Below are 25950 nucleotides of genomic sequence, written 5' to 3'. Positions count from 1 at the left end.
TAAACATGTTCTCTGCATGATGCAACAATACAGTCATTTAATTCATTTTCTTCCTTTTTGGGGATATAACCTTTTGTTAATAAGTTTTGCAAGCTGGTACTCCCATTGATTTGTTCAGCATTGTTACTTGTTAAGCCTTACTATATTACTGATTGTGGTTGCAGCACCCCACCTATTATTGGCAAGAGATCATCTAGAATATCACTCTACTAAAACCTTCATCAGATCTCACTAAGCAAAAATATGAGGCAATTCTTCATGGGTGAAACCATGCATCTTTCGGTGGTAATGCATCACATCTTCTGCAAGCAAGACATGTACGTTTTCTTGAGACCATCATGGATCCAGTTTTTGATTTGTTATATGATGTCTCATTACAGGTCGGCTCATCTCTCTTGATCTTCTTGGAGTCGTCATGACCAAGTGAAGTATTTAATTTGTACTGGTGTGCCTGGGCCTAGATATGGCTACATGGCCAAATAGAAAATGTTCTCTACAGCTATACTGATAATTCCAGGTATAGTATAAGCATATGTTGTTGCCAATGCTCTTATTCTATCATCTAAAAAAATACGCTTGTTTTATACAGGGTGACATGAGGTGATGCCAGTTCAGAGGTTGTGCATGAATAAGCGTTTCCCCTTGCCTGGAAGGTAGTGTATTTACCATGAGGAGGAATAATATTTTGCATTTGCATCTGCTTACCGATCATCGGAAAACACGATCCTCCTAGCAAGGCCTTGCTCATGCTCAACTTGTTCTCTTGTTTTTAACCCTGTGGAAGTGGCAGAATTTTATTTTGGTGATTTCAGAATTGCTACTTGAAGTGTTCTTTGTAACACCTGCCCTTCGCCATGTTTACTTACAATTGCAAATACAATATATGTCCCTACACCGTAGATCAGCATTGCAGGCCAAAATGGTAGAACTTTGCCATTTAATATGTTTGACAAGAAGGCGGCATGCATAAGGAGCTGCTGCAGATTCTTACTTTTAGAAAGTATCAAATATCCATCGCAAGAGGCAGCTAGGCCATGAGATGGTGTTAGAATCCGCATGTGGTTCATTCTTTTCTTTTGTCAAATGAAAGACGGCTGAGGACTGGAATTGTTTTCTTCTAATACAACCACGCGCGGCAAGACAAAACTGATGATATCATGTTATGTTCTGTTCCCCTAGATCATTTTGTTTGTTCAGGTTGTGTCAAGTTTATGAACACAAAAACTACTCGCGAATATTTTCTAAGATTACTGTTCCAGGATTAAATGTTTGGGTGTGGCACGTATGTGTTCTTTTGGCCAAACATGGTGGGTGCTTACTTCTTCTTTTCGATTGTGTGTCAGGTGTTGTTGCTGAGGTTTTGCCCCGTAGTTCAACTTGACTAAGTTATTTGCGATAGTTTTGTTTTGCCTGATGATAAGGTGTACCTCTATGAGTTCAATTTTGAAGTTGCAATACTCCTTTTTTTGGTCTAATTTTCCTACCGGATGTTTTTATTACATACTATCAAGATTGGCTGCAACCGCCTTTTTTTTACACTGAAAATAATCGCTTCTTAACTATGTAGTCATTCTCCGTGTGCTGCTGGTGATTTACTTATTCAGCTCTCTTTTTTGGTTCTACACTTATGTCTAGGATGGCTAGGCTGATGTAACCGAGTACAAGTTTCAACGCGGCCGAGTTAGGTACTTGCACTTACATTTCTAAAACAAGTCATGGAAATGCAACTTCTTGGCACTTAATTTTGTGCATACACTTGGTCCTGCTTGTGTCAACCTGCCAATAATTATGTTTGTTTTATTGCTGTTATTGAATTCATGTTCTATTACTTAGTGACTAGCCAAATTGACTTTCGCATCTAGCTTACATGCAGCTCATTGTTTGTACAACTAATCACTTACTGATCAGCAAAGACTACTGTCAAATTCTTTTTGACCTGTTACTACCGTCATGTTACTAGCATCTTTCACCTTCTTCTTTGATCTAGATAGCTGCACACACGCAGCTTTACTGCCTAGGATATTTCTTGCCAGCATGCAGGCACTATTAATGTTAAAAACTACTACCTGTAACAAAGATTAGAACTAACAAAATAGTGAACTACAAATAAGCAGGAAAAATCAGCAGGAATTACAGGGCAACCATCAAACAAACGGGGCAGTGAATCATGCTTATGCTTCTAGTTATATGATTACATGTCCAAACATATTTTATAAATTTCAGGCAATTTTGAATAAGAGCACAAGAAAAATTTATCATTGAAATCAGAATCATATATTGGTATATCAAGCCCCTAAATGCTACAAAGATTAACTAATCTACAAACATGCAGGCGCATGTTGACTGCAAAAATTCTTTATGCTTTTTCCCTAAAAATACCACACATGGCCGCTAGCTAGATTCTTATGCTTAGTATCCTACAAATTGAAACGACAATACTTTCCATGGTTGAGCTGTTGACCCAGGCACACCCCATACGAGCACTTGATACCTGCCGACCTTATTATTTTCATCCGCAGCTTTTATCTCAAGAAAGTAGTTGTTGCCAATTCCTGAAGGTTGCATGCTCACATACAACACATCGACAAGGGTCATCTCCTTCTTGTATACCAACTTGTGCATTAACACCGCAAAGCGCGCGATTTGCCAGTACAAGGTGTCACGGAAGTTATGAACTTGCACCCATCCATTAGTACCGGTAGGGGGGCCAGGTGGTGACATTGTTGTTGTGGGACTAGGTGGTGGTGGTGCCGATGGTGGTGGTTGGTTAGATTGGTACGTTGGAGGTGTGACAGGTGGACTTAATGGTGATGATGGCGATGGTGGAGGAGGCTGCTCATTAGTCGGGGACATTGGAGGTGTTGTAGGTGGGCTGGATGGAGGTGGTGGTGAAAGAGATGGAGGATTCAATGGAGGCGGTGGTGGTTGCTCACTAGGTTCATATGTTGGAGGTGTAACAGGGGGACTAGATGGAGGTGTTTGTGGGGTGGCTGGAGCTAATGGTGGCGGGCTAGATGATGATGGCGGTGGAGGGGGTTGATCGCTAGGTTGGTAGGGTGGAGGTGTAGTTGGAGCTATTGGTGGAGGGCTAAATGACGGTGATGATGGAGGAGGTTGTTCATTAGTTGGGGGCATTGAAGGTGTTGCAGGTGGGCTAGATGGAGGTGGTGGGGGAATGGATGGAGGACTCAATGGTGGCGGTGGCGGTTGATCGTTAGGTTCATAGGTTGGAGGTGTAACAGGGGGACTAGATGGAGGTGTTTGTGGGGCAGTTGGAGCTAGAGGTGGGGGGCTAGAGGATGACGGCGGTGGAGGAGATTGATCGCTAGTTTGGTATGGCGGTGGTGTAGTAGGAGGACTAGAATCTAATGGAGGTGGAGCCATGGGTGGAGAATAAGACTGGGGTGGCGGTGGTGATGGCGAACCATTACCTTGGTTTGGGGATGGATCAGGTGGCGGCGGTGATGTCTCTGCTTCATTGCAATCCTTTTCTGGCGGTCCTCGACCATTATTGCTATGACCATCACCGCCATGGGGATTTGGACCACGTCCTGGCTTAGGGCAATGTGGCGGTGGTGGTTGATTGCTAGGCTCGTAGGTTGGAGATGTAGCAGGGGGACTAGATGGAGGAGTTTGTGGGGTGACTGGAGCTAGTGGTGGAGGACTAGATGTTGATGACGGTGGAGGGGATTGATTGCTAGGTTGGTAGGGTGGAGGCGTAGTAGGAGGTATTGGTGGGGGGCTAAATGACGGTGATGGTGGAGGAGGCTCCTCATTATTTGGGGCCATAGGAGGTGTTGTGGATGGGCTAGATGGAGGCGGCGAGGGAATGGATGGAGGACTCGGTGGTGATGGTGGCGGTTGATCATTAGGTTGGTCAGTTGGAGGTGCAACATCGGGACCAGATGGAGGTGTTTGTGGGGTGGTTGGAGCCAGTGGTGGGGGGCTAGATGATAATGGTGGAGGGGGTTGGCTGCTAGGTTGGTCTGGTGGAGGTGTACTAGGATCTGTTGGTGGGGGGCTAGATGACAACAAGGGTGGAGGAGGCACCTCATTAGTCGGGTCTAGTGGAGGTGCCGCGGGTGGGCTAGTTGGAGGTGGTGGGGGAGGGCATGGAGAATTCGGTGGAGATGGTGGCGGTTGATTGTTAGGTTCGTAGGTTGGAGGTGTAACAGGGGGGCTAGATGAAGGTGTTTGTGGGGTGGTTGGAGCTAGCGGTGGAGAGCTAGATGAGGATGGCGGTGGTGGGGACTGATCACTAGGTTCGTAGGGTGGAGGTGTGGTAGGATCTATTGGTGGGGGGCTAAATGATGGTGATGGTGGAGGAGGTTGCTCATTAGTCGGGGGCATTGAAGGTGTTACGGGTGTGGTAACTAGTGGCGGTGGGGGAATGGATGGAGTATTCAATGGTGGCGGTGACGGTTGATCGTTAGGTTCATACCTTGGAGGTGCAATTGGGGGACTATATGGAGGTGTTTGTGGGGTAACTGGAGCTAGCGGTGGGGAGCTAGATGATGATGGTGGCGGAGAGGATTGGTTGCTAGGTTGGTATGGTGGAGATGTACTAGGATTTGTTGGTGGGGGGCTAAATGACGGTGGCGGTGGAGGCTGCTCATTAGTTGGGTCTACCGGAGGTAGTGCTGCGGGTGGGCTAGATGGAGGTGGTTGGTTAATGGATGGAGGATTCAATGGAGGCGGTGGCGATTGATCGTTAGGTTCGTAGGTTGGAGGTGTAACAGGGGGGCTAGATGGAGGTGTTTGTGGAGCTTGTGGTGGGGGGCTAGATGACAATGGCGGTGGAGGGGATTGAGGGCTAGGTTGGTAGGCAGGTGGTGTAGCAGGAGCTACTGGTGGGGGGCTAGATGATGGCAATGGTGGAGGCTGCTCATTAGTCGGGTCCACCGAAGGTGCTGTGGGTGGGCTAGATGATGGCAATGGTGGAGGCTGCTCATTAGTCGGGTCCACCGGAGGTGCTGTGGGTGGGCTAGATGATGGCAATGGTGGAGGCTGCTCATTAGTCGGGTCCACGGGAGGTGCTATGGGTGGGCTAGATGGAGGTGGTGGTGGCGATGGAGGTATTTGTGGGGTGGCGGGAGCTTGTGGTGGGGGGCTAGATGATGATGACGGTGAAGGGGATTGAGTGCTAGGTTGGTAGGGAGGTGGAGGTGACTGAGTATTACTTTGGTCAGATGGAGCCGGTGGAGAATAAGACGGGGTTGACGGTGGCGATGGGGTACCGTTACCTTGGTCTGGGGAAGGACCAGCTCCATCAGGCGATGACGGTGATGTCTCTGCATCATCGCAGTCCTTGTTTGGCGGTCCTCGACCCCTATTGCTTGGACCATCCTTGTCGTGGGGATTCGGACCACGTCCTGGTTTAGGGCAATGTGGATTTTTCACCGGCCCTACACCATTTGATTTGTGATCACCACCACCATAGGAGCCCTTCCCGTTTCCACCCGCAGAACTCTTATCTGCCTGGGATACATGGGCGGCAAGCACAAGAATCAGGATGGGAAGAACTACAGGGAGCAGCGATCTCATCGTAGGATGAGAACGCTGAACCTGAATACCGACCAGAGAGAGCTGTTTGTGTTAGCTTACGGGTTTATGCAGAATGAGCAGCGATGCTAGCCATTTATAGTGGGTGTAACCTCGACCTTGGTAATGGCTACGTTTTGCTGGATCCGAGTCGAAGAAGCTTCTGACACTGCCAGGCACTGCACCGGCCTGCATTTGTTAATTCTCAGGTCAGCTCCTCACCAGCTGTGTTCTGACAGATGAAAGAGGGAGAACGAATCACATAAGTGAAAAAAAAGGCAGTACAATCCACTGTGTTTCTCTGCTAATTTCATTGACATTTTGCAGGTTCCATTGTTCTCCGTGCACAGCATCTTTGCCTAGATCACAGGGCCATGCATGATATTGACAGTTAATGCCACACGGGTGGTAACAGGTTGGCCGGGAGGAGCAGACCTTGGGTGGCGTCGGCAGATTCCAAATGAGCAGTCAAAAATGCCAGGTGTGCCCCAGTTGAGTTGATTAACATGACAGCGCAGCACTGCTGCACACGATCAAGTTGACCTCAGAGATAGTTAGCTAGTGTGTCAGATCTTTAGCAGCACACATCAGATGGATGGAAGATCTATCCAGCTGTGAGCTTCCATGGGCAGCTCAGAAACCCAGGAAGGCCGGCCGATCAAGCCGCATCTCTCCGTGTGGAGCTTCCATCTGTTCATATCTGTAGGTAGAATTAGGATCTAGTTGATCTGACGTTTCCAGCTATGGTAAGTAGATTCGCAGTTGTATCTCAAGTTAAAAAAATTGGAACTGCTCCTGCACCAGATCAGCTCGGTTGCTGTGTCAGCATCCCAAGCAAAACAACTCTCCTTGATTCTCATTCCAATGTCAATCCTTGTGTCTTCTCGTCGGTGCAAAAGCTAGACCTTCTTCCAAAGTCACATTAATTGTTGCCCCAGTGCTAATTGGACAGTGGAACCGCGTAATGTTCAAGAAATCAAGATGCCTTTCTCCAAAAAATATTCGAACATGCCAAACTGAAAGTTACAACAATGCTGGAGCACAACTCTTGTAGGGGGCGTTCATATTCATAGGAGAAGTGGGCAGCGGTATTATTGTTATTGCCTTGTTTATTTTTTTGCATGCATCGTTTGACTCTGAGTAGATGAATTTCCGAACTACAAAATGTAGCCTAGGAACACACACAAAAAAGGATCTTTGACTATTTATAGCCATAGGAGAAGCGGGCAGGACACGTAAGAAGATGTGTTCAAGGCTGGGTATGATTGTCATTGGCTTCTTGTTTGTTGTTTTGCATGCATTGTTTGACTCTGAGTAGATGAATTTCCTAACTGCAAAACGTAGTCTTGGAAGACACAAAGAAGGATCTTTAACTATTTACGGTCAGTGGACAATTAATCATCCATAAAAATCTACTGACAATATTCTAATAAGGGAGTGCCGAAGATCTTAACAAGCTGTTTCTCGACCTATGTTAATTTTTATTCTTACTGGTTATGAAATCTTTTCAGACTCGTCAGATCTGGAGATGGAATTCTTTCATTTGATCAGTTGTCTTCTGAGTCATTGCATGAATAAATGGCGATACCAAACGATCAGGTAATGTGTAGGCTATTGCATTTACAAGCATGTTTTTGTTCTCACTAGTTACGGTGATATATGTATGGTTATTTACGGATATCCATCCATGGAGGGCCCTATCTTTGGTGATTTTTGGCTGAAGTAGATTGTTTCACTCAAGTGTTGTAGTAGTTACATTCAGGTTTCAAGTTTCTCTCCTGTATAAATCACTTATTCCTTGGCTAATGGTGGCACTTGACATCTGGAGTTCATTATTATCTGCAGTCTGTACTGATTAGGTTGTGATCTCTTTGTCACTGGCGGCTAAGAATAATAAACCTGATGCGTGGAAAATAAAATGGATACGGATTTACGTACTCTTTCAAGTCATTTCTAGCCAGAACACTTTGCATTGTATCAACCGATATGTGCATGAAGGAAATTTCTTGCACTGGTAGTCTGGTACAGTGATAGTTCTATTCGATGGTCAGCTATGATATTTTTTGTTTTGTAAAAGAACATTACAATGACTCCTTTTCTTTTCTATTCTGGTTAGCCAATGAAAGGGACCTGTACTAAAGGCGTACCACAGGGACACAAGGAGACAAAATTTAGGCATACATTTTCAGATAACTCTATTACTCCGTACCTAAATAATTGTAGTTGGGAAGAACTAGTCTAGTTTTTCCCAACTATAATTATTTAGGTACAGAGGGAGTAGTTGCAAGTGTGTGTGTTCCTCTTTTTCAGGTCGGTTTACTGTTTTCTAGAATCTATACTGCTTCTTGGCTGCTTTTCTTTGTTCCCTGCCGGGAATCAAGCAGTTCTTCGATGGGGTAAGAGCCTCACAATGCAAGGTAAACCATTGTTTTACGTGGCCATGTGTTTTCTTAATCCCCGGAGATTGTTGGTCAATTCTGACAAGTTAAGAAACAGGTGCGCGACCTGCCCTTTGTGTGTCTTCAGCAACCCTGAGTTGATGCCCATCTTGGCTGCTGCTCTTACCACCGTTTGTTATGGCTGTGATCACAACTGAAGTGTGATAGTTGAAGAAATAAGCTCAGATATGCTCTGTTCTTTTATTGGATCCTGCATAGTGTCTCGACTGGCTACTTGAGATTCCATTGCTGCGGATAGTTCTGGAGCCAATAATTCCAGTGACCGCACACAGGTCTGGCCGGATATCAGAAGCTCACTGTCTGGCATCGCAATATTGTCAATCCGCAACGGCGTGTGGCAAGTTTCAGGAAAAGGCATTTCAGGGGCCATCCGATTAAACAGAAAGGATGATAGAGGAACATGAACTGGTGATGGCTGGGCATCTGAAGCAAAGGGCCGGGGAAGCTTCATCTGTTTCTATGTTGCACTGAAAAATCCCGGCTTTTTTGCTCTGACAAAGCAGAAGAATTCTTGTGCAGCGGCGCATAACAAAAAATTCGAATAGCACAAGCTGACCAGACCTTCAGAAGAAGCTACCGAATTAGGGTGTTTGAGGCGATGGTGCGTCTGACTTAATGTACCATGAGGCAATGACATATTATAGTGGCTATATATTACGGTATATGACCGTAGAGTCCCAGGTTACCCGACCTGTTATTTTCGGTGGGCTAAAGATGTCAGGTCGGTGAGCAGTCATGTAGAGAATATGTTTACGATGCTGTGTTATGGATGCCTCAAATTTGGCTGTTCATACCCCAAAAGAACTGTATATAAGATCCAAACACTAGCGCAAACACAACCACAGATGCATACCACCACACCTATTTGGGGGAGAACTTTCCAGTTCATAGTTTGCTACAAATCACACAAAACTGTCAAAATGCGCGCATATCAAATTTCTCGTGATTGACCGAAGGAAAGGTTAGCGACTGCTCTCCCTACGGAATCTCAAGTAGAGCCATTGCATAGCTGGCAGACACGATGGGCTCAGGGTTTCGACTGCTGTTCATTCCGATCTTAGGTCTCGCTCAGCGAATTCAGAAGGGTTGGGTCCTTTGTCAATGACTTACTTTCCTAGTAGCAGAGATGCAAGAATAACTACTTTCTTCTGCTAGGCTATTCTTTGTTTTTGAATCCAAGATAAGTCATTCCCCAGGGAAAATCTATAATGAGCATGAGGTAACAATTCCATGTTGATCTGAATCAATCCGTATGCTCCCATCTTTCAGAGGATTCCCGCTACCATTCGCCAAAAGTCGATCGATCCATTCAGGTAGCTTCAGAAATCAGAATAAATATGTATTTACAGAGACCAAGAAATTTGGGATACTGCAACTTGGTACATACTCCCTCCGTCCGGAAATACTTGTCCTAGAAATGGATATAATGAATGTATCTATAAATAAAATACTCCCTCCGTCGCGTACATCCAAATTCTCTAGGACCTAGGTGGTTATTGATTGGCTGTGAAATGAGTTAAAAAATAGCATTCACACTAGGCATGCATATAGAAGTAGTACAACAGAGTATTAATTAGCTGCTAGGAGTAAATGCGACGTGCCTTAATCTTTGTCTATTTTGGAAACGCAAGCAAGTCTAACCGTGCCTTAATCTTTGTCTATTTTGGAAACGCACGCAAGTCTAACCGTGCCTTCTAAACCGTGACGGAGGGAGTAAGTCTAGATACATTCATCTGTGGGACAAGTATTTCCGAACGGAGGGAGTAGTAGTTAAGGGACAATGGTAGTCGACATTCAGGAAGCTGATGAGAAAAAAAAAGGAAAAAGGGAATGATCCGTCGACAGCAGGATTCGAACCTGCGCAGGCAAAGCCCAACAGATTTCGAGTCTGTCTCCTTAACCACTCGGACATATCGACTTTGATGACAAGATCTTAAAGCATAGCTACACATTAGTGCAGTTGTACCCTGTCATTCCGTCATGCGGTGGTAAGGCCTTTTCATTCCCGTCCCAGAGCAAAAATTGGTCCTTGCTCTCTTCAATGAAAAGCTCTATTTTTTCCATGAGCAAGGCAAAGAAAAGCTTCAACTATGCATTGCATAAGATGAATTTCGCCTTTTAATTTACGTCGACTGCCGAAAGTCCATGTTGTCGCTCGGATAGGTTTTTTTTAAAATTAATTGCTCCCATCTAATCATCTTTATATTGCCATACTCCTAGACATTGTTCCTCGTCCTATTATTGTCACTCGCCATGTTATGTCATCTGCGTACCATGAGGCATTGGCGGATGCAGTGTATAGGCACGGTGGTCCATCCAGAATTTGAGGAAAAAAATAGCAATACTCCCTCCATTCCTGAATATAAGGTGTATTTTTTTAAAGTTAAACTTCTCTAACTTCAATCAAGTTTATTGATAAAAATATCTATACTTAGAATACCAAATCATTATCACTAGATTGACCGTGAAATATATTTTTATATTTGTTATTTTTAGTATTTTACATGTTTATATATTTTGCTACAAACTTGGTCAAACATAGACATCCTTTGACTTTTTTAAAAACTAACACACCTTATATTAAGGAACGGAGGGAGTAGTACTAGGAGTAGTACTAATTTAGCCCAAAAACTGCTTAAGCCCAGCCGGCTCTCCCCATCTAGGGTTCTCGTCTCTCGCCTCTGCCTCCCGCCTCACGCGGTCCCACCCCATGCCCCCAGCCGCCATGGCTCTGGGCTCCGGCGACTCTCACTGCTCCTCTCCCCTCTCCCCTCTACGTCTCTCCCCTCTACGTCTCTCCCCTCTACGTCTCTCCCCTCTACCGATCTCCACTCTCCTCCTCGCGCTGCTCCCGCTGCTCCCCTCCTCTCACTGCAACATCTCGCTGGTCTGCTGGTCGGTGCTTCCCTTGTCTCGTCGCTCGCCGCTCGCCCCGCTCAGTCGCCGTCACTCCCGCCAGGTGCCAGTGGTCGCCTCCCCTGCTACGGACCTACGGTTTCTAGTTCTCGTTGCCGGATGGCCTCCGGTTGAACAAATCACAAGGTGAAATTCCAAACCCCCCAAAAAATTGATGCTTTCCTGCTTAGTAAATTGATGCCCGGTCTAGGTGTAGAAGTGATTTGGTATGCTGATGCTGGATTGGCAATGATGTTTTAATTTTGATATAATTGCATAGCAGAACATGAAGAGGAATAGTGCCATTCTGGACCTTTTTTGTAAACATGAAGAGAAGCGAGGAAGATTGCTATTGAACATCACATGAAAGATATTGGAAATGCAGGGTGTCCTAATTCCCCACCTCCAATCCATTCAGATACTGACATTGATACTGAGATCGATATTGAAATCGAAGAGACAACGCCAAGTCTTCCACCACCCCAACAGCCAGGTGCACATGTCTTTTCAGGCAATCCAGCAAAAAGAACTCCTATTTCAGAGTATGATTTTAATGATCAAGATAGTGTTCGAAGAAGATATATTGCAAAAACAGCATTTCATCCATATGCACATGCTTTTGAAGTCAGGAAAATCTATGGTAAAAATCGACACTTTAGTTTTGTTTGGTTTGAAAAGTACAGTTGGCTAGAATACAATGTCTCAAAGGAAGCAGCGTATTGCTTTGTGTGTACCCCTCTAATTCATTTGCTTCTTATGATGCACTCAAGGTAATGAAACTTGTTGAATTCTACCCCGAGGACATATCAAGCATAGATTTGCTAAGGCTTGAATTCCAACTTGCTACTTTTATTGATGATATGAGACAAGATGATAGGTTCAGAGCAGTGTGTAATATTGGTGAACTCTCTGTTATGCTTGTTGGTACAAACAAACATGTTCTCTATGATTTGGTCTACATGCTTATCAAATTGGTAGTGATCTTACCGGTGGCCATGACGAGTGTTGAAAGAGAATTTTCAGCAATGAATCTAGTGAAAAATAAGTTAAGAAATAGTATGAGTGATGATCTCATCAACAATTGTTTAGTCACATTCATTGAGCGAGATGTGTTCTTGAAAGTAAGCGAGAAAGACATAGTTGAAGCTTTCATGGCAAACGAACGTCGTAGAGTTACTTAGTGTTGTAGTTTTTACATGTCTACGTATGAGTATCTTTCATATAAGACTATTTGTATTTGCAATGTTGCAAATTTGGAATATTTGAAAACTATAATGTTGTCTGACTTGATTGTGCTATATGTATCATTTTTTTTTGCCAACTATTGTGTGACACTTGGATTAGATAGGAAAAAAGTTAGGTGTGCAAACCCTCCATATTTTGTCTGGCTCCGCCACTCCCATGAGGCAATGCCATATTAGAGCGGCAATTGCGGGATTCGATTGTATAGTTATAGAAAGGAAATGGTTGTCTTCCACCGGTTGATTCCAAGTTACCTAACATGTTACTTTTGGTTAAATTGCTTGGTCTAAAGATGTGATGTCACTAAGTTGTCATGTAGAGAATAAGTTTGTGATGAGGTGTTAAGACATTGCTAGTCTAACCCTCGAAAGTACTTAACTCCTTAAAATATTCCCTTTTGAGGAATTAAGCCACATCTAGCCGAACCCTTGCACGGTTAAAAAATTTGGCGGTATATCGTCGGCGCCTCAAATTCGAGTGACCGAAGCAACTTCTTAGCAAAAAGTCCCTCATCTGTGGCACATCCATAGCGCTCCACGACCTCCACGTCGTTATCGTTTCCATCAATTTTATTTCCCTCGTCGACCACCAGGCACACTCACCGACCTTGTCGACCTCTTGGGCCAAGTTAGATTAGCTCGGCGACGACGGTGTTTTCGAAATTGCTCATATCTTCACGGTCTCGCTCTCGTGGAACAAAAAAAGCCACCGCCGAGCTTGGTTTCATCCAAATCGGAACCAACAAATGACCTAGATATCGTACAACACTAGTATATGAGCTAGGCGGTGGCAGAATCGCGACCACGCCGGCAAAATTCAGAAAATAAAAGTTGGGACGTGGAAAACTTGGTCAGCGATGGACGAGCATGGCTTGGAGGAGAATCATGTTCCTCTGAGCTTGGAGGCCATCCCCCAACATCCATCGTCCACTCATAGTCTCGTCGTCGCCTCAACGCCACCGGTGGTGGCTGTCACCTCCTCTGCCTGCAAAGTGTTCGATGAATTGCCTAGGTACGTTTTTTTTTAGCTTTTCATTGTACCCTACTACTTTTGCAATCAAATTTTACATGAATGTTCCATAGTGTAGATGAAGAGTTTAAGGGATATATTCTTTGATGAATCTTCATCGGAGAAGTAAAGGATGGTGGTGGTTTTGAAATGGTAATCGACGTGATTGTTTACAAAGACTTTCGACAACCAAGACTAGGATCACAGTTCGTCCACTTGTACATTAAGTGCTTGCGTGCTCGGCCGACGCCATTCATGAGCGTGTCCACATTAGGGAAGAATCAATCCTAAAGGCCGTTCGAAGATACACATAAGTCGTCATTGAGATATATGAACTGGAGCGGGGGCGGACCCACGTTCATGGGAGTGGGGGCCTAGGACCCCACTCAAAATATGGAACTCCAGTTATATTTTTTTGAAATTTCAGAATTTTTTGCCAAAACTATGTAAATTCGTACAAAGTGTGCCCCACTCCTATTGTTTGCCCCCACTTAAATTAGTTTCTAGGTCCGCCCCTGAACTGGAGTACTTGAGGGCACCCATATACAACTAGAGACTTTTGGGTTTGTGGAAAGAACGAGGATTGCCAGGGATATTTGGATGAACTGATTGCATGTTCTGGGCAATTTTCACTCGGATGGAAATTTTCTAATTAATCATACTCATCAATCATCAAGGTTGGCAACATCTAGATGAGTAGATGGGTGTCATTAGTTGGAAATTTCTCTCCCAGTGCGTGTAGACTTGTGATGGACACTGTAAATTGAACAATAAAATTCGTTCTTAAAGGGTCAAGTTCTTCTTTTGAATGAGTTCACTCGTCGATGTGGTCCTAAATGTCACGAGGGCTTGACTAGGAAAAGCTCCAGTGTGTCAGGAAGGTTTAGCTTAGGTTTTACATGAAGGAAAGAAGGGGACCCGTTGTGTCCAACCCGCACGTGAGGCACAAACACGTCCCGCCTTAGGGCCAGTGGAGGAGGTAGAGGGTGTCTAGGATGGGCCATGGTCCACTCTGAGATTGAAAAAGTGCTTTTATACTAATAAAGGAAGGCGAAAAAATAACAGAATAAAGAAATGTATGTGTACAATAGTACTTCGCCCATTCTGGTCCAGTGGGCTAGGTCCGCCATTGCTTAGGGCCACCCCAAATGGGCCGGGCCATAATCACGTGGGTACACGTACACCAGTTTTTATTCGTATTTTCATTCTTATTTTTTTTATTTTTAAATAGTATAAATACACATATTCCAATAAAAACTTACTGTATTTCAATTTTTTGAAAATATATTCGCCTCAAATTGATAAATGTTAACACAGTCTAATATGTTTTGCTAATGTATTTTTTAAAATCATGCATTTCAGAAAAATACATCACATTTTAAAATTTTATACAATGTAATTGTAAACAAATGTTCTTTTAATTGAAAGAAATGAATATTACATTTTTAGCATGCATTTCTTAAATATTTTTGATTGTTATACAATGTAACAAATGTCTCAGTGTGTATAATGTTTAACGCATATTAAAAAATTCTCCAAAACATGTGTTTAAAAAATTGTTAATCATGTATTCAAAAAATGTTAAACTGTCATTAACAAATATTTTGTATGTATAAAAAATGTACAGTGTACAGTGTGTAAAAAAAAGACATCAAAACATATATTTTAAAAGACGGTCAATACGGTCAAGGCACAAACGCGTGAGGCCAGTTTCAGGATAAGGCGTTTCAGGGACCAACAGATTAGAAAGAAATAAGAACCAAGCGGATCACGTTGCGTAGAAAAATCCTGGCATTTTTTCTTTGGCAAAGCAGAATAATTCTTGTGCATTTCGCAAAAAAAAAAAGACTTATATTTAAAGCGTAGATTCACTCATTTTGTTTCGTATGTAATTTTTTAGTGAAATCTTTAGAAAGACTTATGTTTAGGAACGGAGGGTAATTAAGCTAGTTTTTTAAAAGGTTTTATATTTAGGAACGGAGGGAGTAGTTTTTTAATAAAATATTTAAAACAAACTTATGTTTAAAAACGAAGGGTAATTAAGCTATCTTCTTCCTCGGTTAAGACGACTAAAGAAGAAGAGTCAGTGTGTCCACTGACTGAAACCATAGCTCCACGAGCCTGCCAGTGAAACCTGTCCTAGAGGAGAGCTCCAGCTTCAGGTTCAGCTGGTGCCCATCCCAATAAATTTGGGAAGCCTCCGCTATGATTTCCAAACATGCAACTAAAATCGCTGAGGCCTCCATTGAATTCGGTGTAAGTTTATACATCCGGATTTAGTTTACAAGTATAAAATACAGGTTGCAGTGTGATTTTCGTCGGAAATAGAAACAACAGCCAGAGGTCTCTATTTTTTCCGAAGGTATTTGGGAAGCATAGTCCTTTGTCCTAAAATAACTGTCTTAACTTTGTACTAGCTCTAGTACAAAATTGTACTAAGCTTAAAACACTTATTCTGGAACGGAGGGAGTACAATCCAAGCGAGGACTGAGGGGCATTGCTACCCAACCCAAACTTCAGGAAGCCAATGACCAGAATCTTACTCCGGTTTCAACACAGCGCATTAACCACCTGTTCATTTCATCAACATATTTTCAAAGATTGTACTGTATCAACAAGATCTTACAGCAGCACATGACAAGATTTCCTCGAAGCGTAGGACAGTCAACAACAAATGTCCTTGCAAAAGAAAAAGAAAAACAAAAAGAATCGTCGACAGCAGGATTCGAACCTGCGCAGGCAAAGCCCAACAGATTTCGAGTCTGTCTCCTTAACCACTCGGACATATCGACTTTGACGGAAACACTCACTTAAAAGGTTATATCTACTGACGCACCTGACGGCCAAGTACACACATACTGGATTTCTACCACCATTTCCAAACTGGTGCCGCAAAATTTCACGATTAAAAAGAGGCAGCGTCGGCACAGGAGCTGTCATCCAGACCATCAGCGAACCGCATATTTACAGGATGGCATGCACCAAACTGGTTGACCACAAATTTCTGCCACAGAGAGCCCAACTACTTGTGCATAGCCAGTAATGTTCGAATCACATGCTATGTTTGCTCATCACTTCCACCGGCATGTTTGATTAAGTGCTTCTTCTTATCATAAAGGTTGTTGGGACGGCTATGACCTCGCCGAGCAATCCAAAGAAATTCTTTACAGGTTTCATGTACAATTTCGTAGCGACGTGTATAATTACAGTTAATGCTGCAAAATGAATTTGGCACAGCTTACAGCCTACATGACTTCATTGCTGGGTTAACAGTTACAAATCTGTGGTATTGCATTCACTGTCAACAGCTGCAATGGCTGCAGGTTTTTACATCTGTAAACGTATCATAAACACAGAAAAGGCCGTGGGAAAAAAATCTACATGGGCAGTATGCACCGGCGAATACGGAGGGGAAACGAAGGGCACAAAAAAAAATACAGAGAGCACGCAAAAAGAAGAAGATGAAAGTTTGGTCAGGTAGTTCTGCTTGGCACTGCTACTAGTATGATTGACACTACGACTTTGCGGGTCCCGTCGCGCAGGCTGTTTCGGAGGGCAATCGGTTAGCAGCGCTGCGGCCACTAGTGGTGGACAGCACAAAGTCGAAACTCAGAACCTCTATGCCACCGCAAAGGTTTATCATGCTTGAGACGGTGCAGAGACGGTTGCAGAGACTTCCTAGGTTACAGTTCTTTGTCGACTTCAAGGTGGTTCCACAATGACCATCCGGTGGGGTAGTTGAGCTGGGGAGGTTCCAGGGCGAAGTTCCAGACCATGACCCGGTTGCAGTTGTCTGGAAGGCCTTCTATTTGACGCTCGTTCTTAACAAGCTTCTCAACAAACCGCGACTCCTGCAATGACACATAGTCAGGTCAGTATAATGATTTGATGTTATGTTACATGACTTCTGTTATCCATGTAAACTTTTACGAGTTATCCGTTGTATGGCTTCATATCAGGTCACAAAAATAGCTATAATGCTGCATTTTCTTCGAGGCATACTAGTGCTATAGTTGCTTAACCAATCTTTTATGATATTTTACTTCATTGCAGTGTTGCCCAAAAAAATTTGATAGGTACTGTGCAGTTTGCTCCATGGAGATCTACAGATAGAAATTCAACTAGGCTGTAGTAGGATTTTGCAGAAAGGAAATTCCATTAAAACATAGTGCTGAAGTTTGCGTTCGGGACAAACTCACCTGCAGACCACCTCTACCACCAGAGTGGACGATAACAGAATCCATAGCTGGGCGGTTCCACCTTTGAGGATCCCAGAGCATTGTACTGTTGAAAGCAAACCCAGAGAAACCAATTGGGAATCGACGAGGTGCACCCTTCTTCTGAATTGTGTTCCATCCAGTGATTCGGTTTCCTTTACACATAGGCCCTTCGATGACCACCCTGTACTTGCTTGCATCATGGTTCGCTACAGGCCATGCACCAACGCGCCTGCATAGAAAAGAACAAACTCATAAGAGAAAGAAAGATTACTACACATTTTTCTGATTTGAAATCTCTGATAGGCAGTTTTAAGGCAACAGAGTCCATGATATTGTTTCACCTCCTAAACTAAATTCCGATTTCACACGCTTTATCTTTGAATTCTACACACAATATGTCTGTTTTCTTAATAAAAGGACTATTTGCAATCAGTTCTTTTTCTCGCAAAATTGCCACCATGCTGCATAACTTCTCAAGTTGAGCGCCCAATTTGGTAATATGATCAGTCATCACTAAGATAAACTGTCACAACAGATGATAGTACCCTGTAATATTCTTATGCCAGTGAAGACCACATTCAGGAACAGAACTGTTTAATAATTGCCAAGGTGCTGGCTGGAATCACCAACATTGTTTGCCATGAACAAAGAATCCATAGAAACTAAGAACCTCCCCAGGGCTGGTTGAGCATCACTCACTGAGCATCGTGTCAGTAGGGAATGTTTTTGTGCCACTGGTACTCACCAGTCACCAGTATAGGACATACTCCTACTTCGTATGTACATTAAATTAAGCTAAATCCAAGTAAAGATGCATGGTTCTTGATCAGACACAATAGTTTTGGCGTGCTAATTGCGTGTTAATCTTTTATCCCGATACTGTTGCAAAAAGAAGAGGGAAATTTACAAGTGTTCAGATATCCTAGCCATGTGTATGAGAGTGAAACGTGCTTCACTGGCTGTTACCAAAATCCAAGTGGCATCCAACTGAAGAAATTAGATATTAATATAGATGGCTGTAGATTCCTTGAGAAGGAACCATCTATGCAGTGCTGTCTCTGCTCACTAATTTCATGCGCAAGGATCATGTAACACTCAACCTAGTACTGACTTGCGTCATAAGCAAGGAAGATGTAACAACTCATTCATCCAATATAATAGTATAGAATAGTAAGACTAAAATGAGCAAATAAACCAGTATCTACAGCTTGTCACCAAGGGTTATTTATACAACAAAAATTTCAATACTACATCAAAATGATTTAACGTGCATTCATAATTCAACAAATATACCAGTAGATCAAATGAAGTTTTGGTAGTGAAGTGTCACCTGATTTTCCGCATTTCTTCAAATACATCACCCATGTATGACCGCTCTTCGTCAGCAAAGTGCACTATACCATCAAGGTGATGCTTCTTAATATGATAGATTGCATTGTTCCTTTGACAGACAGCAATCTTCCGTACACTGGTAAGATTTTTCCTGCAGACAATATGCCTGTACATAACCCCAGAAGACCTGAGGATTTCCGCTGTTTCAAAGGTAGTAACAGGCCATTCCACCACTAGCCATAAGAGAGGAGGTGGTACACCTTTCAGAACATGAGCTAGACGATTCAAGTAATACGCCTGTTGTGGGCGAGCAGAAGTGATTGTCACCACTATCAGAAGCTTCCTCACAGGGATGACCAAATCAGTAATAGCAGGTTTTGCAGCTTCGACGAAATCCACCTCATCATCCAACATTGCAGGAACCGGAGGGCTCTGCGGTTCAACCTCGGGCTCGTCAATCACCTCAACCTCTTTCTGCACTACGATCGCATCCAACTCCTTAACCTTATCATCCACCCCATCGTCGAACGGGAGCCTCGAGACTATCTTCTGAGATACATCGACAGAGAAGAAGGGCGTGAACCCGATGAAGATGCCGACCATGAAACAAACAAACAGCCGGAACGCAACTCTCTTGCAGCCCGGCCCCTTAGACTTGGACCGCTCGGGCGATCGCCATGCAGACTTCATCGTGCTTGACCACAGGGCGAAATCCAGAGAGGCCAGCGATGCCAGCAGCCCCCTCATGACGACATAGGACTGTGAGTAGAGCAGTTTAGGAGACGGCGAGGGGTCGGCAAACTGGGACCAGTCCTTGGCTGGACCATCGCGGTGGAACATCCCTGTGGAATTCCTTCTACTGGACACCATTCCAACATCATTATGCATGTATGCCTCCTAAATTGGTCAGGAGCTGGTGCGCTTTAGTCCAAGATCACTTCTCCTACTGTCTCTTCTGCTCATGCGGACACACAGAGGAAAAAACTGTACCTGCAATACAACGAGTTGAAGAATTGGGTTAGCTCAGCTCAGCTGAAAGTAGAACTCGTTAGGCTCACCCACCCACATAACACGGGGAGATTATAACCACTTGTGCAACTGCAGTTCAGTACAGCAAGATCTGCAAGGGTGGTAAAAAGGATCACGGGGAGGAGACATCTCCCCACCCGCACAACAATCGTCTGAACCGACCACTAACCCCGAGACCTCAAGAAACAGGATCGGCACCCAAAGAGCCGATTTCTGATCCAGATAGCCAGCGCGGCTTCCACCGCATAGGCACAGCAACAACAGCAAAAACAAAAAGCGAGGACAAAAGAAGTACAGAAGGACGAGCATGGACTAGAACCTCCGATCCGAGCATGGCAGAACAATTTCACCAACGACGCCCCCCAAATACGGACACGAACTATCCCCAAATTCGCAAAGCTACAAGCCAACACAAAACGGGGGAGGGGGGGACGGGGACGGGGACGGGCGGGGTACCTCCTAATTGGGCGGGATCTGGGCGCCGGACGGGCCGGCGGCGCGCGGCTGTCGGGATGATCCTCCTGGTCCTCTCTCTCCCCCCGCTTTGCTCGGGCGTGCTTGGCTCAGCTTGGTGCGGTCAGGTTGGTGGCGCAACCAATCGAGGGGGACAGGAGAGAGGAGTTGGTGCGGCGGTGGCTGGAGGTGGTGGATAGGGAGGGGGAGGGGGAGGGGAAGGGGAAAAGGGGGAAGCGGAGCGGAGCGGAGGAGCGAGCGAGTAAACAAATGGCGGCCGTCGCCGTCGGAGGCTGCGTCCCAAGTTGTGACCTTTTTCTCGTTTCCTCGCGGTTTTACGGACGGACGGATGGCAGCGATGGTTGTTTTGCTCCTGCCACCACGGTGTTCTTTCATCCGCTTCTTTTAAACAGCGACTCGATGCAGATTTGGGTACAAGAGCGTGAATCATATAACGACATGATAGGGTTGGAGTTTTGGGACAAGGTCAACAAGTTTACTTGGTGTTTATTTGAAGAGCAGGAAGGTTCTTGACCTACTGTTTGAACGACCCTAAAGGTAAACGCTTATATATGTCGCGTTGATTGAACTGTTGCGTTGGACGTTCGCGAGATGTTCGATGAGTAGGGATCCCACGGCCAAGCGCGCTTGCTCCTTCTTAGGGTCAGTTCATGCATGTTTTCTAACTTAATTCGCCCCCTTCTTTTTCGCACTATCCACCAGCAGATCTTCACGGGCTCCTCGGCGCCAACCTCGCGCGCTCCGGCGTAGCCGGTGAGCCTCTCAGCCATGGACACGGCACCCTCGAGCTTGACTTCTTCCCCTCCTCTATCTCTACCTTCTCACCAGAACCACTGCTTTTGCACGCTCCTCATCACCGCCTGGTGCAACGACCCACCCCCGCTACTACTCCAAGCTTCCTTGTCAAACTTTTGCAGCCCGCGGCAACGCTGCGAACAACGACCTTTTTTTTTGCTTCAATCGAACGGGCGCTGTGAAACGAGATGAGGGCAGTGCTACAACCGGCAACGTCGAAAGCTACAACCGGCTTTGATGAAAGCTACAACCAAAGAGTAAAAAGCTACAACCGACCACAATGCATGGGCAAAAGCTGGAACCAGAGAAAAAAAAGCTTCTTGCAACCATTGACAAAAAAGCTTCAAGCCTATATGAAAAAAGCTTCAATCATCAAAACGGAAGCTTCAACCAGCCATTGTCAAACTGAAAATGCTGCAACCGTTTATGAAAAAAGCTTCAGCCTTAGGTGAAAAAAGATTCAATCAAGAGATATACAAAGTTTCAACAGGGCACTCCATGGCAAAAAAAGTTGCAACCCTTTTTTGAACAAGCTTCAATCGTAGATGAAAAAACTTCAATCGGCACAGTGGAAAGCTTCAATCCTAGGAAGAAAGCTTCAACCGGCATGGGAAAAGTTTCAACCGACGTGCCAATGGTGCGAGCGGCGATGTTGAGAGCTATGATCGGCAATAACTACAGCGCGACGATGAATGTGCTATGACGACAACTGTTAGGTGCTGCAACGATAGAGGGCGTCAACGTGCTTCAAGACGTGGTCATTTTTTGCTACGAGGGCCAATGGCTTCCTTCTGGACATGTGGGATGGATGTTTGCGACGGCGACCGGCGGCGGCGAGGATGGTGAGCGCATCCAGCGGCATGGAGCGGCAAAGTGAGGAGATCCGGGTGAGGGGGTGGGGGCCGACGGCTGGGAGGACGTCCAGGCGACGGGGGATAGCGTCCGCGCTGGCGTGGAAAGGAAGAAGGAGAAGGGGAAGTAAATGCGCACAGATCAAACGGATGGGGCTCGCTGCATCGAGCGGCTGGGGCGCGACCGGACGAACTGTTGGGCCAGCGCGCTGATGCCTAGCATTGCCCTAAAGGTATTTTGTGTGTATTCCCATGAGCACCAAAGACATGACCCTAAAAATCAAGTATATAGTTACATAGTAGTTGTATTAGTTATAAAGGCCGACAATTGATCAATTGTTGCACCATATTTTTTAGAGTGAATACCAAAGCATAAATCCGTGGCTTCATCAACTTCATATCAACAACAATGACAATCAACGCCTTACCACTAACGATCCATATCGCGGTCATGGCGATGGCTTTGGTAGGTGATGTCATGACACCCCAAGCTAACCACTCTCGCATGGTGCGGGTGGGCGTGGGGGGATATTCTGATGTTCTGCTGTTATGCAGTTGTACCAACTACCTACAACAATAAGTTTCAATAAGATCTTATATTGTTGAAGGAACATGATCTTATGAAATATCTATCAAAAATGTCTTGAAGGAATTGTGGTTAGATAGTGGGGATCTCTTCTTGGGGGCATTTCCGCAATTTGACTACCAAGAGTATATGCTCCCACTTAAAAAAATAGATGTGCTCATGTCGCATCTAAATGCTACCTACATTTTTTTATGTGCAAAGCTTTAATGACTTATGCAAACAATAATATGAACACAAAATGTTACACCTAATTTTGGTTTTGGCTATTGATGAAGCACCGATATCCTCTTTCATATAAAAATTGACATGCACGCTTATTACACTAAGAGAAGATCTGCATTTTTTTGGAATTTAAAGTTCATTCCTCAGCATATGCTCTCCAAATTTGAAGTCTCTTTAGTAAATATATTTGAGTCCTTTATAGTATTATTTCAAGATTATTCAATTATTGCATGTGATAAAATAGAAGACACGTTGATGGATGAACCTAAGTTCATCTTAACCAACCAAACCACAAAGAAGTCACACTAGTTAACGAACCACATGCCTACTACCGTCTACTCTTCTGCCCTTGATTTTGGACATAAGGGATTAGCGGTAGTAGGGCGGTAGTAGCAAGCGGTAGTACCACCCCTGAGCGGTAGTGCCGATCGCTACTACCGGCTACTCTTCTGTCCTCCAGAACCTCCTCGCTTACCTGAGCGGCAGTACGAGGTACTATCGTTACCCAGCGGTAGTACTGCTCCTACAAACGGTAGTACCGCTCCGGCAGTACTATCACTCCTCGTTCCTTCGCTTTGGCTAGATGCCTCAGCCGCCCCAGCGGTAGTACCGCTGAAAGGATCGATATGGTTGGCTAGAGGGGGGGTGAATAGACAACGACCACTTTTTAAATAATCTTAGCAAGTTAAGGTAAACAACATACGGGTTCACAAATAATACGACAATGAGGTGAACCCTAAAGAAGCTAACAACGAGGGCTATTAAGACAAGTAAGATATAGTCACAAGCATAAGCAAATACAAAGTAAAGGATAGAGATAACCACAAGTGGAACCGATGGAGACGAGGATGTGTTACCGAAGTTCCTTCCCTTTGACAGGAAGTACGTCTCCGTTGGAGCGGTGTGGAGGCACAATGCTCCCCAAAAAGCCACTAAGGCCACCGTATTCTCCTCACGCCCTCGCACGATGCAAGGTACCGTGATTCCACTATAGGTGCCCTTGAAGGCGGCGACCGAACCTTTACAAACAAGGTTGGGGCAACTCCACACAAAGCTTGGAGGCTCCCAACTAGACCACGAAGCTTCACCACAATGGAATATGGCTTCGAGGTGATCTCAACCATCTAGGATGCTCAAACACCCAAGAGTAACAAGATCCGCAAGGGATTGGTGGGGGAATCAACTTTTCTCTTGGTGGAAGTGTGGATCTAGGCCTTCTCAACCAATCCCTAAAGGATCAACAAGTTTGATTGGCTAAGGAGAGAGATCGGGCACTTTTGAGCTTGGGGCGCAACAATGGAGCTTAAAGAGGTAAGAGATAGAGTTCTTAGCTAGAAGAACCCTTTATATAGTGGGGGAAAAAATCAGACCGTTTTCCCACTCTCTGCCCGAGCTCCAGCGGTACTACCGCTGTCTGCAGCGGTAGTACCGCTACCGCCGCCTGGTGGTACTACCGCTGGATGCAGCGGTACTACCGCTGGGACTCCAGCGGTACTACCGCCAACACCATCGGTACTACCGTTGGCCCCTTGGTAGTGCAAAAGCACTACTACCGCCAAGAAAGTCTTCGCAAAAAGGTCCGTCCACGAACTACCGCTAGGCAGGTAGAACAAAGCTCCTGGAGCGGTACTACCACTGACCAGGAGCGGTACTACTGCCAGCTAGCGGTACTACCGCTGGCTGCAGCGGTACTACCGCTAGCAATCCAGCGGTACTACCGCTGGAGACCATTTTGCAAAGATGCGAGAAACAAAGTGGCGGGGGCCACTCCAAAGATGAAGGAAAGGGAGAATGTGAAGTGTGCGCGTGCAAAGATAGATTCCACCCAAACCTTTCCACTACGGATCCCCTCTTAATAGTACGGTTTTCCTATGACTCAAATAAAGAGAATCGTAGAGAGCGTCGTGCTTCCGTTTCATGTATGAGGAGACGTGTCGTCTTGTGCCGTTGACGTGTGTTATCTGAAACCTTAACACACACGGTTAGTCCTGTACGGTACTGTCATCAATCACCAAAATTACTTAGGCATAAACTATGCCCCAACAATCTCCCCCTTTTTGGTGGATTGATGACAATACCGGATTTGCACAAAGAATAATATGAGAACAAAAAGATAGAGATATATGACAATACGGGGCATATGACTCACAACATATGATGGAAATAAATCACACATAAGTTCATGTCTCACAAAAGTTAGCAAACTAGAAGCAAACCAAGTTCGAAGCAACCCACACGAAATAAAGCAAAGCAACGCAAAGTTCGAATATGAAAGCAAATCCAGCTCCTAGACTCTCTCCCCCTTTGGCACAAGACACTAAAAAAGGGGCACACCTAATGCCACAGGTAGCTACTCCTCATCCTCAGCATCGCCAGACTCATCGGTCCCCTCCTGATCGGCCTGCTCCTCCTCTTCCGCCTCATCGCCAGACCACTGGTATCCTTGAGCCTGCATCCAAGTAGCCTCTGGAGTGATGTCGTCCTCTGAGCCACTGGAGATGTCCACATCAAGAGTCCTGAGAACACGCTTATGCCTCTGGCGGCTCTCCTTCTGAGCCACGTGCGTCTGATACTGACCCTTAGCCTGCATACAGAATAGAGTCTTCATCTTGTCCTGCAGTTTGATGGCCCAAGATGGCATGGCAGAGGAGCGGGACTGAGAGGCGGTTCCTCTGTCAGCAGCAGTTTCAGTGTCAGTATCCATGTGCTGAGAGGAAGTGGATGGGTTGACCCATTTGTCCTTGACGCGAAGCTTGATCGGGTCGTGCACAATGTAGTCTGACTAAGCGTAGAGCACCTCCTCCGGAAAAGCCTCTTGCCACTTATGGCGAATATATGCGAACATATAGGGCCCGTAGATGGGAACCTTACGCATGATGATGCAGTTCCATAGCTCCGTGAACATCACATCAGAAATATCCAGAGGGGCAGACTCCTGAGACATAGCCTCCTCACAAAGCAGCAGCATCTCAGCCAAGGAACCATGAACCTCATCGAAGTTACCAATGCGAGGGAAGAGGGTGTTACGAAGGATCCGGTGCATGATGTCCAGATGCTTGGGGAGCACACCCTTTCTCACATAGAGCTTTTGCAATCTGTCCTTTGCGGGGGCCCTATCGGTGGGGGCTGCAGCATGAGGACGCAGCCCAAGTGGAGTATCAGCTCCCTGGAAGTCAATGTTGAGGAATTGCATGAACTCACGCCAGGTACCGGTCATCTTCTGAGTCCCAGTCATCCACACCATAGAGCGCTCAGCATCAGGAGAGAAGTGGACCGTGACATAAAACTGAGCAACA

At 45.1% G+C, this 25950-nt stretch overlaps 2 protein-coding genes, 1 long non-coding RNA gene, 2 other non-coding genes and 1 pseudogene across 5 annotated transcripts; 2 read left to right on the top strand and 4 right to left on the bottom strand.

Moving 5' to 3' along the window:
- Positions 1-386: 386 nt before the first annotated feature.
- Positions 387-1285, top strand: LOC123419262. The gene is made up of 2 exons (XR_006618308.1): positions 387-517; positions 590-1285. It is a non-coding gene; the product is annotated as an uncharacterized LOC123419262 (long non-coding RNA).
- Positions 1286-1826: 541 nt separating this feature from the next.
- On the bottom strand, positions 1827-5746 carry LOC123419246 (extensin-like). The gene has a single exon (XM_045107143.1). The coding sequence runs from the start codon at positions 5542-5544 to the stop codon at positions 2410-2412; it is 3135 nt and encodes a 1044-aa protein (XP_044963078.1). The 5' UTR covers positions 5545-5746; the 3' UTR covers positions 1827-2409.
- A 1815-nt stretch (positions 5747-7561) lies between these two features.
- LOC123402080 lies at positions 7562-8529 on the top strand (annotated as a pseudogene).
- Positions 8530-9836: 1307 nt separating this feature from the next.
- TRNAS-CGA lies at positions 9837-9918 on the bottom strand. The gene has a single exon. It is a non-coding gene; the product is annotated as a tRNA-Ser (tRNA).
- A 5937-nt stretch (positions 9919-15855) lies between these two features.
- TRNAS-CGA lies at positions 15856-15937 on the bottom strand. Its single transcript has one exon. It is a non-coding gene; the product is annotated as a tRNA-Ser (tRNA).
- Positions 15938-16411: 474 nt separating this feature from the next.
- LOC123450036 (probable beta-1,4-xylosyltransferase GT43E) lies at positions 16412-20554 on the bottom strand. Its single transcript, XM_045127436.1, has 4 exons — positions 20183-20554; positions 18696-19687; positions 17345-17594; positions 16412-16996 (listed from the first exon to the last, which is right to left on the bottom strand). The coding sequence occupies exons 2-4, from the start codon at positions 19583-19585 to the stop codon at positions 16829-16831; spliced, it is 1308 nt and encodes a 435-aa protein (XP_044983371.1). The 5' UTR covers positions 19586-19687; positions 20183-20554; the 3' UTR covers positions 16412-16828.
- Positions 20555-25950: the final 5396 nt, after the last annotated feature.

This window comes from Hordeum vulgare, chromosome 1H (assembly GCF_904849725.1).
Source record: "Hordeum vulgare subsp. vulgare chromosome 1H, MorexV3_pseudomolecules_assembly, whole genome shotgun sequence".
In the NCBI taxonomy this organism is placed as follows: Eukaryota; Viridiplantae; Streptophyta; class Magnoliopsida; order Poales; family Poaceae; genus Hordeum; species Hordeum vulgare.
The sequence above is the reverse complement of the archived record's forward strand: the minus strand, read 5'-3'. Positions and strand labels throughout refer to the sequence as shown.